Below are 25,522 nucleotides of genomic sequence, written 5' to 3'. Positions count from 1 at the left end.
AACCTATTCGTTCATTAAAAAAAAAAAAGTTCATGAATATTTGTGTACAAATTACAGATGCCTAGATTCCTAAGAAAGTTCGTTATTGTTATGATTACAATACCTCTCACGTACGTCCCGTACTATGTAAATCATAGATAACACGTAGCATAACCGCGATATGAAAATTATATGACTGAATAAATCATGCGTAGTTTTCGAGAAAATCGAGGGAAACTATTTTTTGTAAACCTATTAATTGGAGTCGTATGACAACAACGCCATCAACAAGCATTATACTTATGTTCATCAAGCTTTCCATAATGGTACTACTAGCAACATTACAGTACACATTGTAGTTAATGCAATATAGTCTAAAATAATGATAAATTTTTTGACTTTAATTTTTCTTTCACTATAATGCTGCGCGAAGATGAGAAATATATCAACCGATACATGGTTTAAACTGAAGAAAAAGATACTCTTGAGGGTAATTTATCGTGCATAGATTTCGAGAAAAATAACAAAAAAGTAAATTTTATGGTACTAAAAATATATAGTCTGTTAACAACAGTAGTTGATAGTCCTTATTCAGCTGGAGCAAATTGTTTATTTACTTAGTTAGGTACTATGCATTGAAAATACTGTTAAGCAGACGCGCACCCAGCATTTTTTTGTTGAGAGGGGTCCAAACTTTGACAGGAGGGAAGTCCAATACTACGAGCCCCTGCGTGTATGTAGTATTGAACGAGAAATATTCTGCACCCGAAAAGATGATAAGTAATTGTAAAATACTTCCATATATATTTTCAGAAAAAAATGATAGAACTAGATTATTTTTTAAAAAACAAAAAGTACAGATGGTCAAATTTTGATGCTACATTAATCATTTCCCTGTAAAACAAGTACATTTTATTGGGAAAGTGTAAAAATCTACGTTGAGTTAGACTACGAAGTTTTGGAAGGGTCCGGTCTCGGTGAACCTCCCGCTTGTGGGTGCGGCCTTGCTGTTAAATAGCATACTCCGAATAGTGATATATACGTATTTCTAACAGTGACACATAACTCTTAACTCCAAAAGAATTAGGGTTATTCATGAGATGAGACGAAACAGAATTTTCGTGTTGAGACAGAGTTGTTCCAATAATTTTCTGAAACGTCACTCTTGCAATACCTTGCGATATCTTACAATAACTTACAATACCTTTGCAAGACGAGATAGCTTCAACTCTTATCTCGTAGCAGAGATACCTAAACAATTAAGATCTGAAAGTCATACATAATGTTGACCACAAATCGAGGAATTTTTCGTCTCTTCTCGAGTTTCCTCTTGAATACAAGACAAGAGCACGTTTTCTTTTTTTCTTTCTTTCTTTTTTTTTAAATTGATACGAGACCAAAAATTTCTTCAGTCTCGTGAGCAACGTTAGTTCACACAAGTTTTAGATCTCAGAAACACTTGTAGTGGCACATGATTCATATACAAATGCTATAAATTGATAAAGTGATTTACGAATAATTTGTTAAGGCACATATATACATACTAAAAATACGCAAGTTATATATAGTATACTCCAATAATTATTATATGGTTTAAATGTTATTATGGTTCGTGAACTTTTCGTGACGCAGAACGATACTGATGACTAATAGACGAAATTAAGAATAAATAAATAAATAAATAAAAATAAAAATATCTGCGTATAAATTTTGGATATAAATTTACAAAATGAGATGAGAAACATTTCGAGTCCAGACTAGAAAAAGAACCATTTCGAAAAATTTAAAATTTAGCTTTGAACTCGGAACTGAAGTTTTTTCAAATTCTCAATGTTAGTGCGTTTGCGTTTTGAGCATATGATCATGGGCTGAAACCCTCCTGTAAGTACAGCGACTTGTATAAGAATCCAAGTAGTGATTCGGTCTCATTTTAATAATGGGTTGCCTTCTTTTATAATATTGATGTTAAATTCAAAATAATAATAATAATAATAATAATAATAATAATAATAATAATAATAATAATAATAATAATAATAATAATAATAATAATAATAGTAAAGCGCAATGAGAAATCAAAAATAGAAAAAAAGTCAAAATTAGAAATACAAAGTTAATTGTTTCAATAAGAAAAATAGGAAAACACATCCCTATAAAAACTTTTCGATCTTTTCAAGTGCTGTTCATTCGCTTATAAGCAAAACTATAAAAGGGTACTTTAATTTCCAGAAATCAATTACTTTGCTCATAGTAGTCATTTTCAACTGGTCGATGCATGGCATAGGAGGAAAGGATAAGAGGGGGCTAGGAAGGAGAGTAGAGTTAAAAGAAGTGCTGGCAGTGTACTAGTAATAATGAATTCACGAGTAAACGTATCTGTAAAAACCGTCGAGTACGCACACTAGTTTTCAACGCCAGGTTTGATCTTTAATTTGTTCTCTGTGTGTGAATTAACCAGAATGTTACTAACAATCTGTGAGATGATAGAGCATCGAATTTGAAATATTCTGGTCTATAGAAAAACGAAAATAAAAAGTACTTTCTTTGAGGTTTTACATCCGTAAAATATCTAAAATGAATTGCAATTGCGTAATTTAAATTTGTTTATGCTAATTAAAAAGGTATCTGTAAATCATAATATATCATTTAAAAAGTTTGCATTTATATTTTCATGATGTATTAACGTAATTCAGTGCTCGAAGTACGCACATGGAGACAGTGAAATACAAAAGTGATCAATTTTATTCGTATTTATGCTTGTTTAACTTCTTCTAATAGTGTAAAGCAATTATAATTTGTGCTAGACTCTATACTATCTTTGAATTTAATTGGTTGGTATTTTATTTACTTGCGGAATTTGTCAATATCTCTCTTTAGCCTTTATATATATATATATATATATATATATATATATATATATATATATGAGGTGGTCCTTTTTTATATGGTGAAAAATAAATTTAGGAATTTCCTTGATGGAACACCTTAAAATGGTTCCATATGGGACTACATTAAACCAGAAGAAAAATTACATTGAACAATTTTAAATGGTGCCTCAAGCGACCTAAAATTTTAAATGTGTTTACAATACAAAGTATGTGGGCAAAATCTGGAATAAACCCCTGTAATTTAGAAACGGCTTAAGGGAATGGGAAGATATCTTTGATAATGGAACTAGACGAAGAGTCCAACCTAATCTTGTATAGCATTATCATGATAGCCATCTTGAAGTCCGCCATCTTGAATTCAGGTCAACATTTTCAAATAGAAAGAGAGTAATGTTGCATGTCGTTTTGAGGTAGTGTCCCACCCGAAGCACAAAAATGGCATTATTTTCAAGCTACCTATAATCATGTAAGACTTATTACGTGTGAAAACGAAAAGCTTCGATGTAATGTTATTTATTGTAGTTATGGACCACAGATTTGTAAGAAGTTTGGAAGTTTTTTTTTAAACGTAAACTGAAATAAACTGCTAGACAAAGTTAAATCTTTGTTTCGCTATGAACTACAAATAAGTTTACATTAAGATGATTCATAGATCATTATGAGGAAAAAGAAAAATTATAACTTGGAAGAAATTGAAATATCTCTTATTTATGTAGTACCGTAAGACGGGGTTACTTTGCACATCAGTGGTTACTTTGCACAAAATATGAAAAGAGTTTCACAGTTCTCTGTCGGCAAAACGAACAGTAAAGATGAAGTTTCAACTGACACCGTAAGATAGAACATCTAACTGCATTTTGGCCATAATGTTGGCGGTTAACATCAGTTCTAATTATCAGGAGGGTTCGTTGTTGTAGAGGTATGGAAAGCTGTCACTGTAAAGGCCGCCAAAATTTGAAAGACATCACCTAAAGAATTTCCGTCAAAGTTAAGTCAGTTTCGTAGAATACTACTGTGTATAATGGGACTTTGATGCAATAGTTGAAATTGAAATGTGAAACGTTTCCAAGTCATAAAAAAAAGTAAAACTGGGAGAAGGCGGTTTCAGCCTCTACTCTGGGTTACTTTGCAGCGGTCCAAAATACCCCTTACATAGGAAATTATTACTACTGGAACCTCCTGCATTCTAAATTTAGGTAAACTTCCTATTTAGGTAGATGCCGAAATGAATTTCTTGTTGGAGAATCAATTTTGAACAGTGGTGGATTCAGAAAAGTAGTTTGAGAGGGGCTTCACTCACAAAGGCTTCGTTTCTCTTAGAAATCACTAGACTTTGGGGGGGGGGAGGACTTGCAGCTTATACGCATAGGAACAACTAACATTAGATTTTCTAAAAAAGAAATCATGCAATTTGGGTGTGTTTCAGCCTGAAAGTCCCAAACCCCGTCAACCTTCCACTGATTACGGTTGGGATGATATTCTTGGACATAATGAATAACCAAGGCAAATCAGTTCACGGGATTTTTTCTTCTGTTCCTGAGTTGGCATCTTTGTGGGACATACGCTAAACTATTAGAATGTGGTTCCTGTGCCGGTACCAGAACATACATAATTTTCTTTACAAATATTCATAATTCAAACTAAGTACTGATACCAGTAGCATCATTCTAATATCAATATTTGTAGATTGCATGCAGTTTTATGTAGAAAGTAAAATGTATAAATATTAAAGGGAAAACATTGCACACAAACGTTATATTCGTATGTTTTTTTATATTGTGCAAAGTAACTTCACCTATGGGGTTACTTTGCACCAAAGTTTATATTTCAATAACTATGATCATACGGAATGTTTACTAATAAACTTGCACTAATGTTTTCCTTATATATCTAGCTATTGTATGTTTAAAATACAGTATTCTAAATCATTATGTTTGTAAGTTACACGCGATTTTCTTTAAAATTGCTTAAATCTTGTGGAAAGTAACCCTGTCTTAAGGTAACTTTAAGTTTACAATCTTATTTGCTACATAGTTCACTTTTGTTACATCTAGGAAAAGGTTGTCTATGGACCATCACTATCTGCAAAAGAAACTGTTCTGCTCTCACTTTTCGTAAGAACGTTGTTGTAATCTTCTATTAGTTTCACTTCCCTTTCTGCTGCATCGTTTGTTACGTGGATGAATTTAACTATTGTCTTTCCTTGAAGATAGTCGTTGTTATTTCACCATGAAATCGGATAATACTCCAGAAACTCTTTAGGTATTTTAAATCTCCCGAGGAAAATTTGTGTGTTTGTTGTAATAAGTCTCTGATTTCTCTTTTCACAAGAATTTTAATGCTACCACCTCTTGCGTCAAGCCTCTTTGCTGCTTCACTATTTCCCCTTACAATTTTAATCCTTTCAACCATATTTTCTTTTTTGTTTTTCCATTATGTTAACTTCATCATAAAACAAAACCAACAGTACGTGTTTCTCTGTCAAGTACCAGAGATGGCGAGAAAATTTAGAAAGAGCCACTTCAGATAATTCAGCATCTATTTGTCTATAACTGTACAAACTTTTCAAACAGTGCAGGTCCTGTAATGGTGAATTAGATGTTTGATCACATATAAACCAAACTTGCACATGAATCCTGCATGGGTCAAATTGACCCATCAGTGCTTAAAGGTAGGCAGACTAGGTCAGTGCTTGTAATGTTAAAGGGAGTTAGAAAGCTCTATGGTATATTTTTAGTTTGTAAATATTATCTAACTAAAAATACTTCTGCAAAATGTCTCTACATCTAGTTTTTAATTTTTCTTTATATTTTCATATCTTAATACTAATAAGAAATTACACTACTTACTTCGTCTTAAACAAAATGCCCGTATCAACATTATTTTCGTCGCAGCCAGCATAACACAGATTGCTGCATTGTTTATGATGATGTTCATCTGGAAGAAAAGTATATTTTACTGATTTTTACAAACAGAATAAATTCATGTAAATTCGTTCTTTTCCAGAAAATTTTTACAGTTAACAGTAACTATTAGTATTTTTGTACAAACTAATAATAACCAAGATGTAGTATGGAACCAAACAAGGACAAAATTGAGAGATGAGGAAGATAGAAAAGAATGAAATAACATTTTCTCCGGACGAAAACAAAAAATGAAGAAATAGGATATATAACGAAAGTGTTGGATATCAGAAGGTCCTTAGACAGAATTGAAAGGGGATGAGAATTAGAACAGGTGGAACAGGTGTTTTAAACACTAATAACATACGAAAAATGATAGTAGTAAAGAAATGGTATACTAAGCTTTTGAATAAATTGAAACAGATATTTTAAAGTTTATTAACATAGAGGAAACATTTAATATTAGAAAAGGAAATATTTATCGAGAGCTTTCAATAAAGTGAAATATATTTAAAAGACTGCTAACATAGAAAAGGAAATTGATAATACTAAAAAATTATTTACTAAGAGTTCTATAAAGTGAAACATAACTTAAAGAGTACTAACATAAACAAAAGGAATTGATACTAGTTAAAGAAAGATTTATTAATAGCTTAAAATAAAGTGAAAATATATTTTAAAGATTACTAACATAGATAGAAAGAATTGATACCAGTGAGAGAAATATTTATTAAGACCTTTGAATAAAGTGAAAATATCTTTTAGACTACTAATGTATAGGTAGAAAAAAGAATTCGCACTAGTGAAGAAAGATTTATTAGAAGATTTGAATAAAGTGAAAATATATTTTAAAGACTACTAACATAGTGTGCCGGTGCTGTGTCATCAGTTATAGCTCAGAATATGAAATAAATAAATACAACCAAATGGGGATGGAACTGATGCACAACACGGTACTTAACTGTAAAATTGTGGTTGAATTTAAATAAAATTCAAATATTTCTAATTTAGAAAATGACTAGTTGGGGGAAAGGGTGAGAGAAAGAGAAAGGTTGTAATTAAAGAATAGGAATGAGCACTAGCCTGACATATCCAACGAAGCTGGTGTCATCCTGGTCATCTGGAATGAATATCTGGAGAAGTCTGGATTAGCTGAAGATAGTCAACATCTGAATCTTAATCCTTTTGGTCTGCAAGGGGCGTCGATAAGCGTCTTACGATAATGTCCTTCTACATCTTCATTCTACTACTCTGATGACAAACTTGAAGGTGTCTGCGGCGATGAACCGTCAGAATGGTACTCTTTGACTTGGAGTCGGTGGTCCTCCAATGGTGGGATCCGTTTCTCTCCGATGATCCTGCACCTCTCTTGATCGCGTGTCGAATACCCCTTGTTGTTCTGTTCCTCCTAGTTTTGTCCAACTCAAGATTGATGACTTAATCGGGAAGTATCAGGCTGTGCTCGAAGGTATGCGGAAAGGAAAGAAGGAAGCTAGTCGAGTTTATTTAACAAATATGCATTTACAACAGGTGTCTGAGAATGTACACTTCTAGTCAAAGTTTTCTTTCAAAGTTTTCAAAAGTTCATGCTTCTTTATATCAAATACACAGTCACTTCATTTCCAATAGACAGATACTTCACAATAGAAAGAAAATATGAGACTAGTGAAACAACGATTTATTAAGAGCTTTAAATAAAGTGAAAATATATTTTAAAGACTACTAACATAGAAAGAATTGACACTAGTGAAGAAAAGACTTATTAAGAGCTTTGAATACAATGAAAATATATTTTGAAGCCTACTAGCATAGAAAGAAAGAATTGATAATAGTGAAGGAAATATTTATAAGAGCTTTGAATAAAGTGAAAATATATTTTAAAGTTTACTAACATAGAAAGAAAGAATTGATACTAGTAAAGGCAAGACTTATTAAGAGATTTGAACCAAGTGAAAATATATTTTAAAGCCTACTAATATACAAAGAAAGAATTGATGCCATTGAAGGAAAGACTTAAGAGTTTTGAATAAAGTGAAAAAATATTTTAAAGACTACTAACATAGAAAGAAAGAATTGATGCTAGTGAAGGAGAGACTTATTAAGAGCTTTGAATAAAGTAAAAACATATTTTAAAGCCTACTAACTTAGAAAGTATTGATATTAATGAAGGAAATATTTCTTAAGTGCTTTGAATAAAGTGAAAATATATTTTAAAGCCTACTAACATAGAAATAAAGAATTTATAGTAGTGAAGGAAAGACTTATTAAGAGCTTTGAGTAAAGTGAAAATTTATGTTACAGATTACTAACATAGCAAGAAAGAATTTACACTAGCGAAGGAAAGACTTATTAAGAGCTTTGAACAAAGTGAAAATATATTTTGAAGCCAACTAACATAGAAAGAACGAATTGATGCTAGTGAAGGGAAGACTTATTAGGAGCTTTAAATAATGTGAAAATATATTTTAAAGATTACTAACATAGAAAGAAAGAATTTACACTAGTGAAGAAAGTACTTATTAAGAGCTTTGAATAAAGGAAAATATATTTTAAGCCTACTACCATAGAAAGAAAAAAATTATACTAGTGAAGGAAATATTTCTTAAGAGCTTTGAATAAAGCGAAAATATATTTTAAAGATTACTAACATAGGAAGAAGTAATTGGCACTAGTGAAGTTTTGAATAAAGTGAAACAGATATTTTAAGGTACTAACATAGAAAAAGAAACTGATACTAGTACAAGAAAGATTTATTAGGATCTTTCAGTAAAGTTTAGTTTGCTATAGCTCAGGAATATCGACACATCCAAAATAGTCTTCCTCGTCGGATTAATGGCTTGTGCGCGTGCTATTGACAAATGGGATTCTGGATTTGGATTTATGGTAAAGCACCGAAAACAATACTATTACAACGAGATACTTTGTATTGGTTGTTAATTACCTGTATCTTGGACAGAAAGTGCTTCTACACAAGCACTATACCTGATTAGTGATGGGATTTTTACCGGTAAATATTTTTTGGGTATTTACCTTGGGTAAATACCCAGGTATTTACCCAAATTGGGTAAATATAAGGGTTTTTTTACTTTCAATCATGTATGTGATACAGATCTTCTTGAGCAGTACATAAAAATAATGAAAAGGTAACATTAGATCCAGTAGAAGCTAGAACAATTGTCAAAAGGCATTAAATTTATTATTTTCATTAATAGAAATGAGTTATGTGGTCATTCCTCTTTTGATATTTTTCCAGAGAGCACAGTTTAAACAACAGATCACTCTGATAAAGACTACATTTATTTTTCTACAAATAAAGAAACTAAGCAAGTACATGGAACGCTGATAAATGCTTTTCTTTTAATTTACATTCTGCAAGTGACTATGGGCGACAAGCCATTACAACTGACATGACTTGAAATATATTTTCTGTTATATCATACATGCTTTAATAACTACAAATTGAACACAGCAAGAGTAGGAGTATATACGAAGACTTTCACACTTCCCTACACTTGCTCGCCAGGCATCACAATATAATAAAAAATGAGCTGTTGAAGCTAGAATGAAGTAACTGCATTTTCATGTTTTGCGAGAAACTAGCATTCTTGGGAACAAAATAGATAAAATGCCATTGGTTAATGGGCTTCACATGACGGGTACGTCAGTTTCTTTAATTAGTTTATGATTGGGTGGCATCAGATTCATACGCGTAATTCAAATGATTCCATGCTTTAATTTAGAATTGGGCAAAATTCAGTTAGTTTTCTCTGGTTTCATACACCTCAATTGGCAGTATCAAGCTAATAAAAGTACAAAAGAATTAGAGAACATTCAGGACTTAGTAACGTTCTCGAAATATTCTATACACATAAGGGCAAAACGTTATCTCGTTATGATATGACATTTCTACCAAAATTACTTACCATATTCATCGGATACATGAAATGAATATATGGAATCATCGCTGGTAATGTCTCCATTTATCTCACACATCTAAGAAGTGTCACTTTCACTGTCTTCTTCATGGGTTCTCCTTTTTCTTGGTACCATGGTGCATTCCAAATGTGATGAACTTGTATCTTCCGATAACTTATTTTCTAAGTCTTCCTGCTGCTCTGACTCAACAGTCTTCTCAGTCTCTTTACGCTGTGTTGATACTTTTGGCTTCTGTTCCCGGTGATGCAACTTCCAGTTATAAGCTATATACGTAATTTTTCCGGCTCTGAAAGCAGTCAGTCTATTCCTTGACTTAGTGTGAATTTTTGAGAAATTACTGAAGGATCTTTCTGTGGCGTCTGGTAATACCGATGCTGTTAATATCCGCTGTGCGACTTCACATAATGGGTACTTCCACACAAACCTTGCCACTAAATTACTTGGTTCATTTCACCAAAACTTGTCCAAATGAACATCTTGCCCCACAAAATTTTCTTTACCTTGTAATATGCGAAATCCTTCATAACATTTACAAGATCTACTTTCATGTTCTCTGCAACCTTGTGTATGAACTCCAATCCATCGAGATCTTGTTCTGGAGTCAAGTCAAACCCCTGTGATTGATGGATGGTTCTGGTATAGTGAATCGGCTGAAGTGCTGTAACTTTTCTGCTTTCGAAATTATTAAGAATATGTGTTTCTTCTGCTTTGGACAATGGGAATTCAGGTACAGCCTTTCTTAAATGTTCTTCGATTTCTTTGACAGCAGGAACAACTCGGTGTATGTTACATTCATCAGATTCTAATATATTTATCCAGGAGACTTTTGGCTTAAGAACATATATTAGCTTTCAAACTGTCACCCAGAAAACCTCATCTTCAAGTAACCTTGCTTTGTGGTCTTTAATAAATGTTGTATATCTTGCAGTGGTTTCATGAACAGCCGGATTATGTAAAGTGATTTTGTAGCTTTCAGACTTTCAAAAGATTGTAAATAGCTTCCTTAGCGGGTTTTACATGGAAGAGTAAGAGAAGTGCGAATGTTCTTTTCATTGTTAGTTGCATGAAAAGGCATTCAATACCTGAGTATTTTAACCATTTCAATAACAACTACAACATTTGCCATAAGTGAGGAAATTGAAGAAAACTTCAAAATATCACTGCAGACAAGGTTCAACGTGTGTGTTTTACGTGACTATGGTTGCAAATGGAAATACTTTTGTTTGACAAGGGAAAAATCCTTCTGCATATTTGCTGCATCATCACAAATGAGAACAAAGAACTTTGCTTGGGTCGTATTTTTCAATTACATCAAATACTTATCTCTAATGCACTCAGCAGTGTGACGGTTACCTTCCGTGTTGATGAACTGAACAAATATTGGATGGGGGTTTGTAATATTAAAGTTGATTATTCCCTCATTACGAACATTACTCCAACCCCAACATCGAAGATTTAGATACTTGCAACCTTGTTGTCTTTGCATTTCATTAAACTTTGCATCAAATTGTCCCTAAAAATTTCAACTTATTTGACCATGTGGCCATTATTTTGCAAAATATAAGCTATTTGAAAATACTTGTAAATTGTTTTACCAACCCCTTTTCAGCCATCGTTTTTTGACTCTTTTACAAGGTCATATGGCAAATCCTTGAATTATATGAAATAAAATTACGTGTACATTAATAGAAACACTTGCGCTGGGCTAGGATAAATGCAATGTCATATATAAGAAATTAATTGTTGAATTTATTACATAAGTAGTTAACTATCCTTTGCCATTTGCAATTTTTATCTGAACTTTGAGACAACTTATAGACACAGCAAGCCAGCAAACTACTCCCTTATCGCTCAACCCAAAACGTAACTTGATATGTGATGTGTGTGTGAGCTCATTAACTCATTAACTTACATGTGTTACGGTATGCACATATAGGCTACTTACGTTTTCATCAACTGTCATTGTATCCATAAAAGTGATAATGCTACTAGATGAACTTTTTACATTGATGGAGGATTCTTCATATATGAAACTGCATCAAAGTTTTATAAGACGCCCTTGTCAGTAAAGAGTCATCAATGCTTTTATTGTTACTACAACTTGACGTAGGTTATACACTTTCATTCACTTGTTTTGTCCCAGTATTTTGCAACAATGACACAAACTTCTCCCTTGTAAACCTTTTAAAATTGTTTTCTTTAGACTTTCAGGATACTTAAAATATTTATCCACATGATCTGACATTTCATTTACATATGCGTGCTTATAGTTTCCATCACATTACTTGCAATTTACGCTATATATCATTTATATCATTTCGTACATTATATGCGCAACATTACTTTTCTTTCTACCCATTTTAAGTTTTTTTCTCTCCCTGAATAAAAGAAAACTTAGGAAATTGAACTAAGATAAGAGGCACGTTTACTCTCAAGTCTCAAATCAGTACCAGTACTGAACTTAATTAGAGAAGGAATGGTTCGAAGCAATTTTACCAGATATATATTATGAGTTTCCAGTGTTGCAGGTTTGCAGGTTTGCATCTTAACCACATCTGTATCTGGAAGATTTTATTCTGCTATTTTAGAGTCCACTATGTCTTCTTATTATGTAATCTTGAAGTTTGTAATAAATACCCATTTTTTGGGTAGGTAAATAAAATTTCGGTATTTACCGGGTATTTACCCAATTTTTATTTACCTACCCAGTGGGTAAATACCCAAGTCCCATCCCTATACCTGATAGAATGTTAATTAAAAATAACAAAAGAAGAATGTTTTAATATATGTAAGAAATATACATTATTGTATAGTTGGTTGCTATGTAGTTTGTTTATGGATACCTAATTAACATGTATGATCGCAAGACAGTTTGTGTGAATATACGTTAAAAGAGAATCAACGAATAAATTATTTACTACTCATCATCGACTTGTAATTTTAGTAGAAAAGGTGATAATACTAGTGGATATAATTACTGAAGATATTTTAAGGTGTAAACAATTACTGCCACTGAAGATTTACTTATATTATTAGCCGAACCAGGGTTGACGACTACCTTTGGTGAGTCGTTGTAAAATTTTTGGTTTACCTCACCCGGGATTCTTGTAAATTCATATCCTGAAGTCTAAAGTAAGGGTGAATTTACCTTAGTAAAGAAAATTTATGAATACGAACACAACTATACTTAGAAGTGGCAGAGTAATCACAAGAACAAGCATGATTGGTGAGGCAGTGGAAAAAGAAACTGTTGACAGTGTTAACAACGAACAAAATACAGCTCCTCTTGCACCAGGAATGTTGACATTAGAAGACAAAATTTTAATGGCATTACAGCGACAGGAACAAAGCCGAAAAGACGATTTAGAAGTCATGAAACAGATGTCGGAAGAATTAAAACAAACGATCCAGCAGAAATCCGAAGAATCAAGTAAACAATATGAAGAATTAAGTAGACGATTGGAGCAAATAGACCAAAAATCAGAAGAGACGAAACAATCTGTTATCCAGGCGGTGAGAGACATCACATTACAGTTTGATGAAAAGCTAAAAAGATTATCGGAAGATTGCCAGGATAATTACAACCATGTAATCCAAGAAGTCAATTGTGTAAAAAAGGATTTGGAAGTAATAGAATCTTCTGTTCGTCAGCAAAAGATTCAGGTCACAGATAATTCTAACCAAATACGTGCAAATACTCAATTGATATCTACCTTACAAGAGGAAATTAGGACGTTACAGATTAAGGACAACGCATACCACAACAACATGGTTAATGATCGTTTGGAGTTCCCTTGTTCACAAGAGATGACCTCGCCTTCACCCGCAGCAGAACAACGTGGATCTTACGTTATCTCTTCTTCAAGTAATCCATCCGATGAGGACATTATTTTGGAAAGAATGCATCCAAGGAATACAGATGGGCGGAAAAGAGATGGTGGAACCACGCGTAACGCAGTAGGTAGAAATTGTCACTCAACACGAACACGAAATGGTGAAAGGAAGGTAAAGTTCAGTGTAAAGATGAGCGAAATACGTGCTATGACTAAGTTTAGTGGTAAATGTAATGAAAATGCTACCTCTTTCCTAGAAAAATTTCAGGATGAGTGCAGTATAATGTGTATAGATAAATCGCAATATATGAAACTAATCCCTCATTTATTACTCCCACCATGTTCTTTATGGTTTAAAGCAGTACGAGATCACGTCAATACATATGAGGAATTCAAAGCAGCGCTGATTGCGAATTACGAAAACGACTTTTTACTTGCAAACAGAGATGCCACGATTAGAAATCAACCTTTTAATCCTCGTTTGCACAAATCTGTTGTTGATTTTGTTGTAAATACGTATAACGAATTAAAAGTCGTAAATCCACTGCAATCGGAATTTAGAGTGATTGCATCTATTCGAAATTTACTACCGTTTAAACTACAACAGATCCTGTTTTCTACACAGTGCATGAGTTTTAATCACCTATTAATGCTTGTCCAATGTTATGAAACTCAATATCATGCTCAGAATCATCAAGCGGGATTAGGCAAAATTAAAAACAATTCAGATCACCTTGTACCTGTTCGGAATCTAAATATCCGTAATGTGAACGATACGGAACACGACCTAAATCGAGTGAATTTAAACAATCAGAACGAGCAAAATAGGCAAAGATATGTTGGGAATCCACATAACCTAATTAATCGTGACAATCCTTATGTCAGACCATATAGCCAAAGTAGGTTCAAAAATAGACGAAATACATGGCGAAATTCCCGGAATACAGTAAACTACATGGATAGACGTAATCGTAATTCAAGAGATGGCACTTCGCATCAAAATCAAGATAATGACACAATTCCTGTACAGAATAACAACGCGGGACATAATCACGATTGTGCAGTACAATGTACTTTATTAGAACCATATACGAGTATGAATTTAAACTAACTGCAGCTGATGTGGTAGGGGTTAAACCCATATCAGCTATAGATTCTCATGAACATTTATCTTCAAATTTATGCGACAATGTCAAACCCATATCAGCTATAGATTTTCATGAACATTTATCTTCAAATTTATGCGATAATGTCAAACCCATATCAGCTATTGATTCTTATGAACATTTATCTTCAAATTTACGTGTTCATGTTAATGATGAGAACGACCTTGTACATGACGTATCTGTAAATAATTATTCGGAAATAGCAGTCAATAGATGTCAGTATCAATTTATGCCTGTAGTAAATCGTTGTTGGTCCAAAGATGATAATGTCAATAATGGTTTTGATGTTGAAGAAAACTTTGTATTTTTAAAATCATACAGTACAGCTAAAATACCCGTCAAAATCAATGGGTTAAGCACGGAAGCTCTATTGGATACAGGCGCAAACGCCTCGTTATTATCATATTCGTCATGGAAAGCAATTACTAGTGATTATTCGAATTCTAAATTACAAAAGGCTGAGAATCTCATTATAGTCGATTTTACCGGCAAACATAAAAAGAGAGTAGCTGGAATTACTCGTGTGACAATAGCTATTCAAGATTTTGAAATGTCAATTCCTATTCTAGTGATAAAGGAACTGAATGAAAAACTAATTATTGGTTTAGATTTATTATCTCAACTGCGTGTCATGCTCGATTTTAGAAATCAAACGTTAACTATACCCGGCATACCTCAGGATATCGTTCAGAAACTGCTTCCTAAATCTGATGATATTGCTTGTCAATATAATAATGTTCCTAATGTATTGAATAATGTTTCTGTAAGTTCAGAAAGCGATAAATTAAATGATCAACTAACGCAAGTCACACAAAATTTGATGGATTCTAAGGATGATGTATTGTTTTCTGAGTGTGTTAAGTCACTTGAAAGTAGCCTTGATTTTATAGATGATACAGTAAAAACTCACTTTAAGGATATTTTATATAAACATAAAAATGTCTTTTCAGAACGTCCTGGGTGTTGTAAGGATTTTGTTTATTCTTTTAAGGTTAAAACAGACAAACCTATTGTGACTAAGCCCTATATAATTCCCTACCGATACAGGGAAAATATACGTCAGCAAATTACAGATATGTTAAGAGATGGGATCATTAGGCCCTCACGAAGCATTCACCTTAATCCATTACATGTAGTTCCTAAGAAAAATGGTTCTCTACGTGTGGTTTTGGATTTGAGACGCACGAATTGTCATATTGATCTGGAACAAGTGAGGTATCCTCCAGTGGAAGAAATATTAGCCTCTTTACAAGGGAATGCAGTATTCGGAAATTTAGATCTAGTACTGGCTTATAATCAGGTCGAATTGCATGAGGATTCGAAACCGTACACGGCATTTAGTTTTGAAGGTCACTTATATGAGTACAACCGTGTAGTCTTTGGGCTTATCAATGGTAGTGCGGCGTTAGCTTCCTGCTTAAATAAAGTCTTAGGTCAAGACTTACGCAGCAACGTGATAACCTACGCTGATGACATCTTGATAATGGGAAAAAATCCGCATGAATACTTGAAGTACTTAGATATAGTTTTAGATAGATTGGAAAGTTCGGGTCTTACTATCAACCTACAGAAATCCAAATTTCTACAAAATTCTATAGAATTCCTTGGCTACCAAATTGATGCATCTGGTTTACAGTTCAGTCAATCTAAAGTACAAGCCATAGAGGATCTGCCTGCACCGTTAAATGTGAAACAGACACGGCAAGTATTAGGGCTCTTCAATTGCTTTCGCAAAGCCATCCCGCGATTTGCTGAGATAGCCCAACCTTTATTTATGATTATAAAGAAAGGAGTACCATGGCAATGGGGTCCGATTCAAGAACATAGTTTTAATAAGTTGAAGGAGAGCGTAAAGCGAAACATCCATTTGAATCACCCTCGATATGATGTTCCTTTCTATGTCCAGTGTGACGGTTCTCAACTTGGAATCTCTGCAGTACTCTGGCAACCAAATCCAACCATTAAGGAACCGGCCGTTATCCATTGCGCTAGCCGTACTTTAAAGAAAGCTGAGAAAGGATACACCACGACAGAAATCGAACTTTTGGCCGTACGTTTTGCGATACAAAAATTTGCTCCATATCTCAGTGGATGCCATTTCATAGTACTTACCGACCATAATTCATTACGATACCTTAACAGCATACAGGGATATAATAACAGACTACTTCGTTGGTCGTTAGAGCTTCAGTCTTACGACTTTGAAGTACAACACATTAAAGGGGTAGATAATGGACCCGTAGATACCTTATCACGTCTGTTTCCTGGAGAAGAGCAACATATCTTGTCCATCAACGAATTTAAGGTCTTACAGGATGAAATAGCCACCATTTCAATGGAAGATCTAAGAGAACATCAACTGAATCATCATGAATACAACCAAATCATGAAACATTTGTCTTCATGCAGTGAGGGATGTAATTGCCCCAAACAATGGAATTCCAGATTTAAATTATCCAACGGAATTCTACTTATTAAAGATTTTAAATTCAAGTCTAGAAACAAAATTTGCATTCCACCTACGCTGACAACTCGTATATTAAAAGCCTATCATGACGATTTCGGTCATTTTGGTTATGTGAAAGTATGTGCCTTGATTAATAAATCTTTTTATTGGAGAGGAATGAGAGCTCAAATCAAAAATCATATCAAGGACTGTATTGAATGTATGCGAATCAAACATAACTACCAGGCTGTACAAAAACCTATGCTCTCAATAACGCCAGAGAGACCACATTCGTTCTTATCTATCGATCTATATGGACCGTTACCACGAGCAGCTACCGGAGAAACTTATCTACTTACTACTATGGATATCTTTTCACGCTATGTAGTAGCTTATCCTATGCGTAGAGCAACTTCCACTGCTATCATAAATAAAATCTTGAACGTATACATTCCACATTGTGGTCCTGTCGAACACATATTATGTGATAATGGTTCACAGTTCAAAAGTGATGTGTTTATCAAAGCAATGAACAAGGCTAACATTAAAATTCATTTCGTAACTCCGTACCATCCTAGCAGTTCTGTTGTGGAAAATGTGCATCGTAATTTTGGTATGTTGTTTCGACACTTTTGTAAAGATAAACATGCCGAATGGATTAAGCATGTCAGTCAAATCACGTATCTTTTGAATCATTCGATATCAGACACTTTGGGCGTGTCGCCTTCTAATGTACATAACGGTTCTGATTTGATTTTCCCTGTGGAACAACATTTTAATGTCAAGTTAGAAGATTCGACAATCGTAGATTCTTCAAGTTTAGTGAATATGGTAAAAATCCGAAGACACAACAAATTCTTGAAACGTAATTCTCAATTAGAATCTTTGCAAGAAGGAAAATATCGGATCAAGATCAATGACTTAGTTTTTGTTAAACAACATCCACAAAGTAATGCGTTGTTAAAGATTTATAAATTTTGTGACATTTTCTCAGGTCCTTATTTATGTTTCAAGGAAATAAACCCTAAAGTTTTTGAATTGTTGAACGCTAAAACGGGTACGTCAATTGGACTTCGTAATATAGATGAGTTGAAGGTTTGGAGACCTACCCAGTATACAAGAGAAAAATGGATGCGTCTAGTGAAAAGGTTAGTTGCACCTGACATTCTTGCTCAAATTAATAAGAATGAAGGAGACTAAAAAAAAAGGTGTCTTCTGTTTGTGTAAAAATAAATTTATTTTCTTCCTTTTGTTCGTCCGAACGTAGGTTACGTTTAATTTTTGATTTTTACTTAATTTAATTTTCTTTAATTCTCATTAACCAATGATAATTTTCAAATGATTTTTAATTCTGTCTTGTTAATGTGAAGAATTATAATTTGATTCATAATTGATTAAACACAAAGGTTATTTATATTATATTGATCTGTGTTGAAACTTTGTTGTCAAAGATTATGTTAAGTATAAGGTTCATTCTATTAAGCTAATTATCCGACGACTGTCTTCATGCGCTACCTTATATGTTACTCGAATAAGATTCTTCTGTATTCTAACGCCTTATTGATACGATGTATACATTAAAAATATCATCTAACGTAGTTATTATATAATGCGCCCTGGAAAGATCAAACATTTTTTTTAACATCACCGTTTTTAATGATGATTGAAACTGTTGATCATTGTGATTTATGTTTTAAAATGTAATTGCCTCTTACGTTTTTGACTTCGCACCCTTCGTTGATTATATTAGTAAGCGACGACGTTTTTATAATAAAAGATAAATATTAATGGAATAAAAGACTTATTATAAATGTATCTATATGAAGGAAACTTAAAGAAGTTATATACGAGGGGTGATCAAAATGTAAAGGACATAATTAATGTAATATCATTATTATAAACTGACCAGTGGTTCTTAAATATAAAAGTCAAGCTCCCTTGTAACTTTTATATTTAGTCCCATTATCGGGCGACATTTTATACAACGAGATACTTTGTATTGGTTGTTAATTACCTGTATCTTGGACAGAAAGTGCTTCTACACAAGCACTATACCTGATAGAATGTTAATTAAAAATAACAAAAGAAGAATGTTTTAATATATGTAAGAAATATACATTATTGTATAGTTGGTTACTATGTAGTTTGTTTATGGATACCTAATTAACATGTATGATCGCAAGACAGTTTGTGTGAATATACGTTAAAAGAGAATCAACGAATAAATTATTTACTACTCATCATCGACTTGTAATTTTAGTAGAAAAGGTGATAATACTAGTGGATATAATTACTGAAGATATTTTAAGGTGTAAACAATTACTGCCACTGAAGATTTACTTATATTATTAGCCGAACCAGGGTTGACGACTACCTTTGGTGAGTCGTTGTACTATCGTCCAGATCTTTCTTTAAACTGCTATATAGATCACGTCCTATTTTGTTGTCTTGCTGCTAATAAAGAACATAAGCGAACACAAATTTAAAAAATTGAATTTGAAATATATTAAGAAGAAAATTTTAATTTTTTGAGATCGATGCTGGAGTTAAATGCTGGGCATTGTCATGGATGGAAGAAAAATGGAAGACGTATTTAAAGAAGGAAATGGGAGCTAATCGAATGGCCCATGATAGAGAAAATAAGAAATAAAATACGTTTCATTTGATACTCCGAGTGAACTGTCATTGTATTTTTTGAAAACATAAGGAAGACGTTCACGTGGCTAGTCCAATTACGGGGTATCGGAATGACATTAGAAAAGAATGACCATAGCAGCATGTAAGAAACTAGTACAAAATTAACAGAAAGTTTTATCAGCACTTTAATAGAAGAGAATTAATACTATTACTGGTTTAAATAATTATCGCATTTATTATTAGTGAATTTACATAGCTCTTTCCTTACGAATTTGAGCTTTTTTTTTGTCCCTGAAATATCAGGATGCAGAACTCATGCAGGTTTTCTAAAATAGAAGTCTTGATCTAAATTTTATTCGAGAACACGTTAATTAAGAATACAGTGCGTATTTTTGTTACTAGTTTGGTGTGACATTGTAACATAAGACTCACTATAAAATATTATTAATTAAATTCATGACAACTGTAATGAATGCAAAGTATAGTCAAAACACAGACTTGTTATGTAAGTATTCACTCTTTTAGCACAATAAATTCATTACTTTTAGCTACTTATTTCGTGCGCAAACTGTAATAAATTAGTCGATATTATGAGTATTCATGATTGGGCATAGCGTAGCTCATTGTGCTATCCTCATCAGCGCGCATGTTAACATTTTACTTCTAGTATGTTTTCTGACATCTTAATCTACTACTGGTATGCCATACTGATACATACCAGCCTAAACCAATAACCACCTTGGATAAATCAATACACAGATACCGTATTTAGAAAAGGAAAACTTTTACCATACTGAAAAATAAAATTGTCTGAAATACGCAGAGGAAAATAATTAGGGTATGCATAAATACGATGGCGGAAATTAAATGAGCAAATACGGTAGTGTAAAAAGTGTTCTTGACAATGGCACCATGCATTAGAAGTCGCACACATTTTTCTCCCTTCTGTTTTTCACAGATGATTACAGCCTTTCTTCGGTAGTGACATTTTTGTAATTACTTTGGATATTTTGAGCGTTGTTTTGGTACAGCATATTTTGGATGGTCGATTAAAATTAATATTAATTTTGATGGAAAAGGAGAACTTCATAAACAGCCAAAATAATAGAGAATAGTAATGCAATATGCGAACATATGAAGCTGTAAGTAAAATACGATTATTAAGTAAAGTAACTTTACAATAACATCACAGAAAATTGAACAGGAACTAAGTTAAAGCGAAGCGTAAGTGATGAGTAAGTTTTATGTAACTAGTAAAACTAACTAGTAACTAGTAAGTTTTATGTAAAACTATTTTGCAACTATGCGATATAATATAAAAACAATAAAAATGTATAGTAATATAGTAGTAATTTTCAAGATTTTTTAAAAAAGAATATATTTCTAAATTCTTCATTATTTTCTGTTTTTGTTTTTAATTAGACTTTCAAAGTTTCTTTTTAAATTCTTATCAAGTCTAATCTTAAAGTATTTGTTTTCTCTGTTTATTTTCTTTTGCAGTCTTTACTTTCTATATTTTAAAATTATATTTTTTTAAATATTACTTTATACTTTTGTTTTAATTTTATTCTCATCCATTCAAATACTAAAGAATTTATTTTTTCTTTATATTTCTCTTCAAAATCTTTCAAGTTGTTGGTAGTACTCACCTAAATTCCGTGCAATACATGCCAAACCTTTTATATCACACGTTTGATACTTTCCTGCAATAACATATTACAATTAATGCGTTAAAAGTATATGAATTATTGTGGGACAAACAAATTCACATTTCTTACTTTATATATATATATATATATATATATATATATATATATATATTCATAAAATTTATAAATACATACTGTAAGTATATTCCAATAACTTTTCAATATGACTGTAGTTTTTCTTTCCGAAATAATTTTACGGATTATTGAATGAAGTTAAGATTTATATAACTAATACCACGGCCCAATAAGGACCATTTGACAAATTGTACCCAATTATGTCTCAAAAACACGCGGTGCATGCACAAATTACACCAGAAGGCATTTTCAATCGAAAATCTAACAAATTAGACTTCTATGTTATAGATACTACTCTAATATCAAATACATTTCCTAATATTAGTATAAGGTAATTGGTATAAATTTACCTTTCAAATTAAGAATAATATTCTTCGCGTGATTTGGTTGTCTGTTTATTTGTTAAAAAATATAAAATCTTTTAAGTTTTACGATCCACAGTTATGCTGCCTATTCTAAAGTAGACGGTGATGATGATAAATGAATGATCATGTGATGGTACGTAACGTATACAAACGCCGTCTTTTAGAGTTATTGTTATTGTATAGCCAAAAAGCTCAAAAATTGATAATATCTATTTTTTTAATTTTACGTGTTTTGGGATGAAAATATGTGCTATATCAATCGCTATAAATAGGTAAAGCCTATACACATAACCATCAACTACTAAAACATTTGACATTTAAAGAAAGTTGTGAAGTTTGGAATTATGACTCTACAAAATTTGATTCTACAGGGAAAATTTGACTCTACAAAATTTGATTCTGATGACTCTACAGCGAAAACATTTCGAACGTACGAGAGAAAGAAAAGAATGTTGAAAGAGAAGACGACATAAGGTCTAACATTTAGTAAAAAGAAAATCTTTACTTCACGCAGAACAACTAATAGCTTTCGAAATTAGGATTAGTTGGGGATAATTGGATAGACACTGAAGAAGTGAAATTATTTTTCAGGAGGATAAATTAAATGATAGTAAAAAGCAAATATTAGTAATATGCAGTTGTCACTTATTTTTTCTTCTTGGCTGTACTGAGTTTCAATTCAGTGCTTTTGCAAACAAATATTTTATAGTCCTTTGGAAAAGACAAAAGAACAACTAAAATCTGGTATTCGGTCACTTTGTAGAAACGCTCAAAATGTTTCAAGATGCAATTGAAGATATTAATTGACAAATTTTTCAAGTTCCTGGTTTATTGTGCCTCAGATTTGTATTGTCATGGAATTTAATTGAAGGGCGTTTCTATGCAGGTAGGAACGTGACTGCCGCAGTTCCAGAGGTAATGTATTACAGGAGGTAATGTCTTTAAAATCTTCTATCTTCACGAAATTTTGAGTGTATACTGATTAACATTTAATGTGGTTCAGGTTTAGTATAGATGTTTCGTGGATGTTTAGTAGTGATGTTCCCTATTTCTTGTGCGACTGCTGGGTTGATTGCTGTAGTGTATGCCAGAATTTCCTTGCATGTTGCTGCATCATATCTTATAGACAAGGAATGTTGGAATCCTCATGTTATTGTACTATGCGGGTGTCATTGTTATATCTAGTTATGAGTTTGCTGACATGATTCTGAACTATTAATATTTGAAATTGGTTGATAAATATGTATTTTTTGGTGGCATGTTGCCATGCAGGATTGGCATGTTGTAACACTGATCTGATAAGCACCTGATAGAGGTGTATCTTCACAGTTAATTCCAGCTATGGAGACCGGGGAAGACATGATATGGCTCTGAGTCGTTGCGTAACTGTTCGTTTTGTTTGTTGGAGATGTCAGAATGTGAGTTTCTGATCTAGCAAGTAGCTGCAGGAGCCCTCCTATTCATTGATGTTGAGTCGTATTTAGGATCACTTGACAGTTCCAGTTGATCAGTGAGCTGTGGGTTGATTAACTTGAAATCATTCCGCGAGAACAGCAGCTATCGGCGAAACATACTGTGGACTGACTGTGTTGTTAGCTTCCATGGCTAGATGATCGTAGACTTTGTGCGATCCCATGCAAATTTGACATATGAGATGATAAGTAGATTGATGTGTTTGTATTCCACGAAGGGAACACGAACTCATCATTTTGCTTAATTCCATTTTCAAGACTCAGTAACTTGTGTTCTCACTGATTGGATTCAACTCTTATTAAAAGTACTATGAGGGCCGATAAGAAATATTGTCGTTTATTTACTCTTCCATTAATACGTAGATGGCTGTCGTGCCATGACCATCGGAATGGCTGAAATGAGGAAATGTAATGGAGAGGAAAGATGGAGATTTCTAGAACCGGGAATGGACTGGCTGTTCACTGTTGTAACACTCATAAACTACTGAAAGATTCCACTCCCTCTATGGACCATTAGTTAAAGTTACTTCAAAATAGAGCGCTCACTATCATCTTTCTGATTTTTTTCAAAAAATAAGCGCATTGATCAAGGTAAAAAAAAAGAATCAAAAGTCAAAGAATTGAACTACAAAAGAAATTACCTAGATTATAAAATATAGGAGGTGAACACTGACATATTTTCATTACTTTCTCAAATTTACACTGCATATTGCAAGCAACTCGTGTATAAACATGGCTGATATCCAATTTGAGTTCATTTCGAAATAAACAGTTCCTTTGATGCACATTCAGTTTCCGAAGATTGTGAGTGCTCACGATAGGAAATAATTCCACGTTGAACATAAACATGTTTATACCTTGTTTAACGTTAAACATGAAGTAGTTTGTGATCTTTTGTGGATATTCGTACGGCGAGGTCAGGAACATCTGAAATAATAATAAAGTTAAAATGTATCTACAAAATTTCAGAACTCACATCTTATTATAAATCAATTACTGTAGAAAGAGGTTTTTTTTGTTAACTCAAGTTAATGATGTTTTGATTAATAAGTTCAACATAGAAAGAATTTAATTATGGAAAAATTAGCTCATCACTGAAATCTAAGATCTTACATTCTTGTAGTTAATGTACAATAGGTGTGGTTTAAAAACAAGTCAAAACTAAGCTTATTGTTTCTGTCACAATTTAGAAAATAAATAAAACATGTCAGAAAATAAGATATCGCAAGCTTCGAACACCAACATCTTGATTCCAGCAGGTATTCTATCAATTGAGGTTTTCCAAAATTACGTCTTGAGTCTTGAAAAGTTTTAAATTTCAATTTAAAAGCTTTTAATAAAATAAGAACTTTAGTAAACATGTAAGCGTTTTCTGTGAGCGTTTAAATGGTTTAACAAAAGTTTGAAAGCTTTAATGAAATGTTTAGACTATTTTAGTTAATACTTTTTAACGTTTTTATAAATGTTCAAATATTTTAATAAAAATTTGAATATCTTTTAAACGTTTTAGCGTTTTAGTGACAGTTTATTGAGTAAGCAAATATTCAAATAAAAATTTGAACGTTTTAAGTTAATTTTTGTAATGTCTAGTTAAGTTTGTATAAGGTTTGAGCATTTATTTAGTACATACACGTTTAAATGTTTCAGCAAATAGTAAAAGTTTAAAATTTTGAATTTAAACTTCTAGTAGAAGTTTAGTAACAAATAATCAATCTCATACACTTTACGAAAAGAATATCTCCGTACAAATCTAAAATGTCTCTAGGTCACTAGCATTATTTAAAATGGTAAAAAATTAAGTTATAAAGAGAATTCTACTAATGTTCTGAAATTAGTTCTAAATGCATAATGACGAAATATTTCAGATTACTTGATTGCTAATTTTTGATTATTATTTATTATAAACTGCATGGTTGTTGCAATATATGAATAAATCCAGAACTTCTTTGGAATCCCTATAGAACTACGTCATTACATCATACCCTGTTCTGTTTAGCAGATAAGAAGTCTATGTAAAGGAAGCAATACCTTTCGAACTTTCACGAATTTGTAACTTCATGAAATATGCTATCATTTAGGCAAAATTCATTAAACCGCCAAAAAATAAAGACTT

At 32.5% G+C, this 25,522-nt stretch overlaps 1 protein-coding gene across 1 annotated transcript in view; it reads right to left on the bottom strand.

Annotated features, from left to right (window-relative positions):
- LOC145669002 (sodium channel protein Nach-like) overlaps positions 1-25,522 on the bottom strand; it is a 192,482-nt gene that overhangs the window by 99,237 nt on the left and 67,723 nt on the right. The window contains exons 6-8 of the mRNA XM_081737368.1: positions 24,051-24,336; positions 21,438-21,491; positions 5,717-5,804 (exon numbers count right to left, since the gene is read on the bottom strand). Of these exons, the coding sequence (XP_081593494.1) occupies positions 5,717-5,804; positions 21,438-21,491; positions 24,051-24,336 (428 nt within the window). The remainder of the gene's footprint in view (positions 1-5,716; positions 5,805-21,437; positions 21,492-24,050; positions 24,337-25,522) is intronic.

The sequence above is a fragment of the Thermobia domestica genome, chromosome 1, assembly GCF_964235325.1.
Source record: "Thermobia domestica chromosome 1, izTheDome1.hap1.1, whole genome shotgun sequence".
NCBI classification, from domain to species: Eukaryota; Metazoa; Arthropoda; class Insecta; order Zygentoma; family Lepismatidae; genus Thermobia; species Thermobia domestica.
This window is presented reverse-complemented; position numbering and strand designations above follow the sequence as displayed.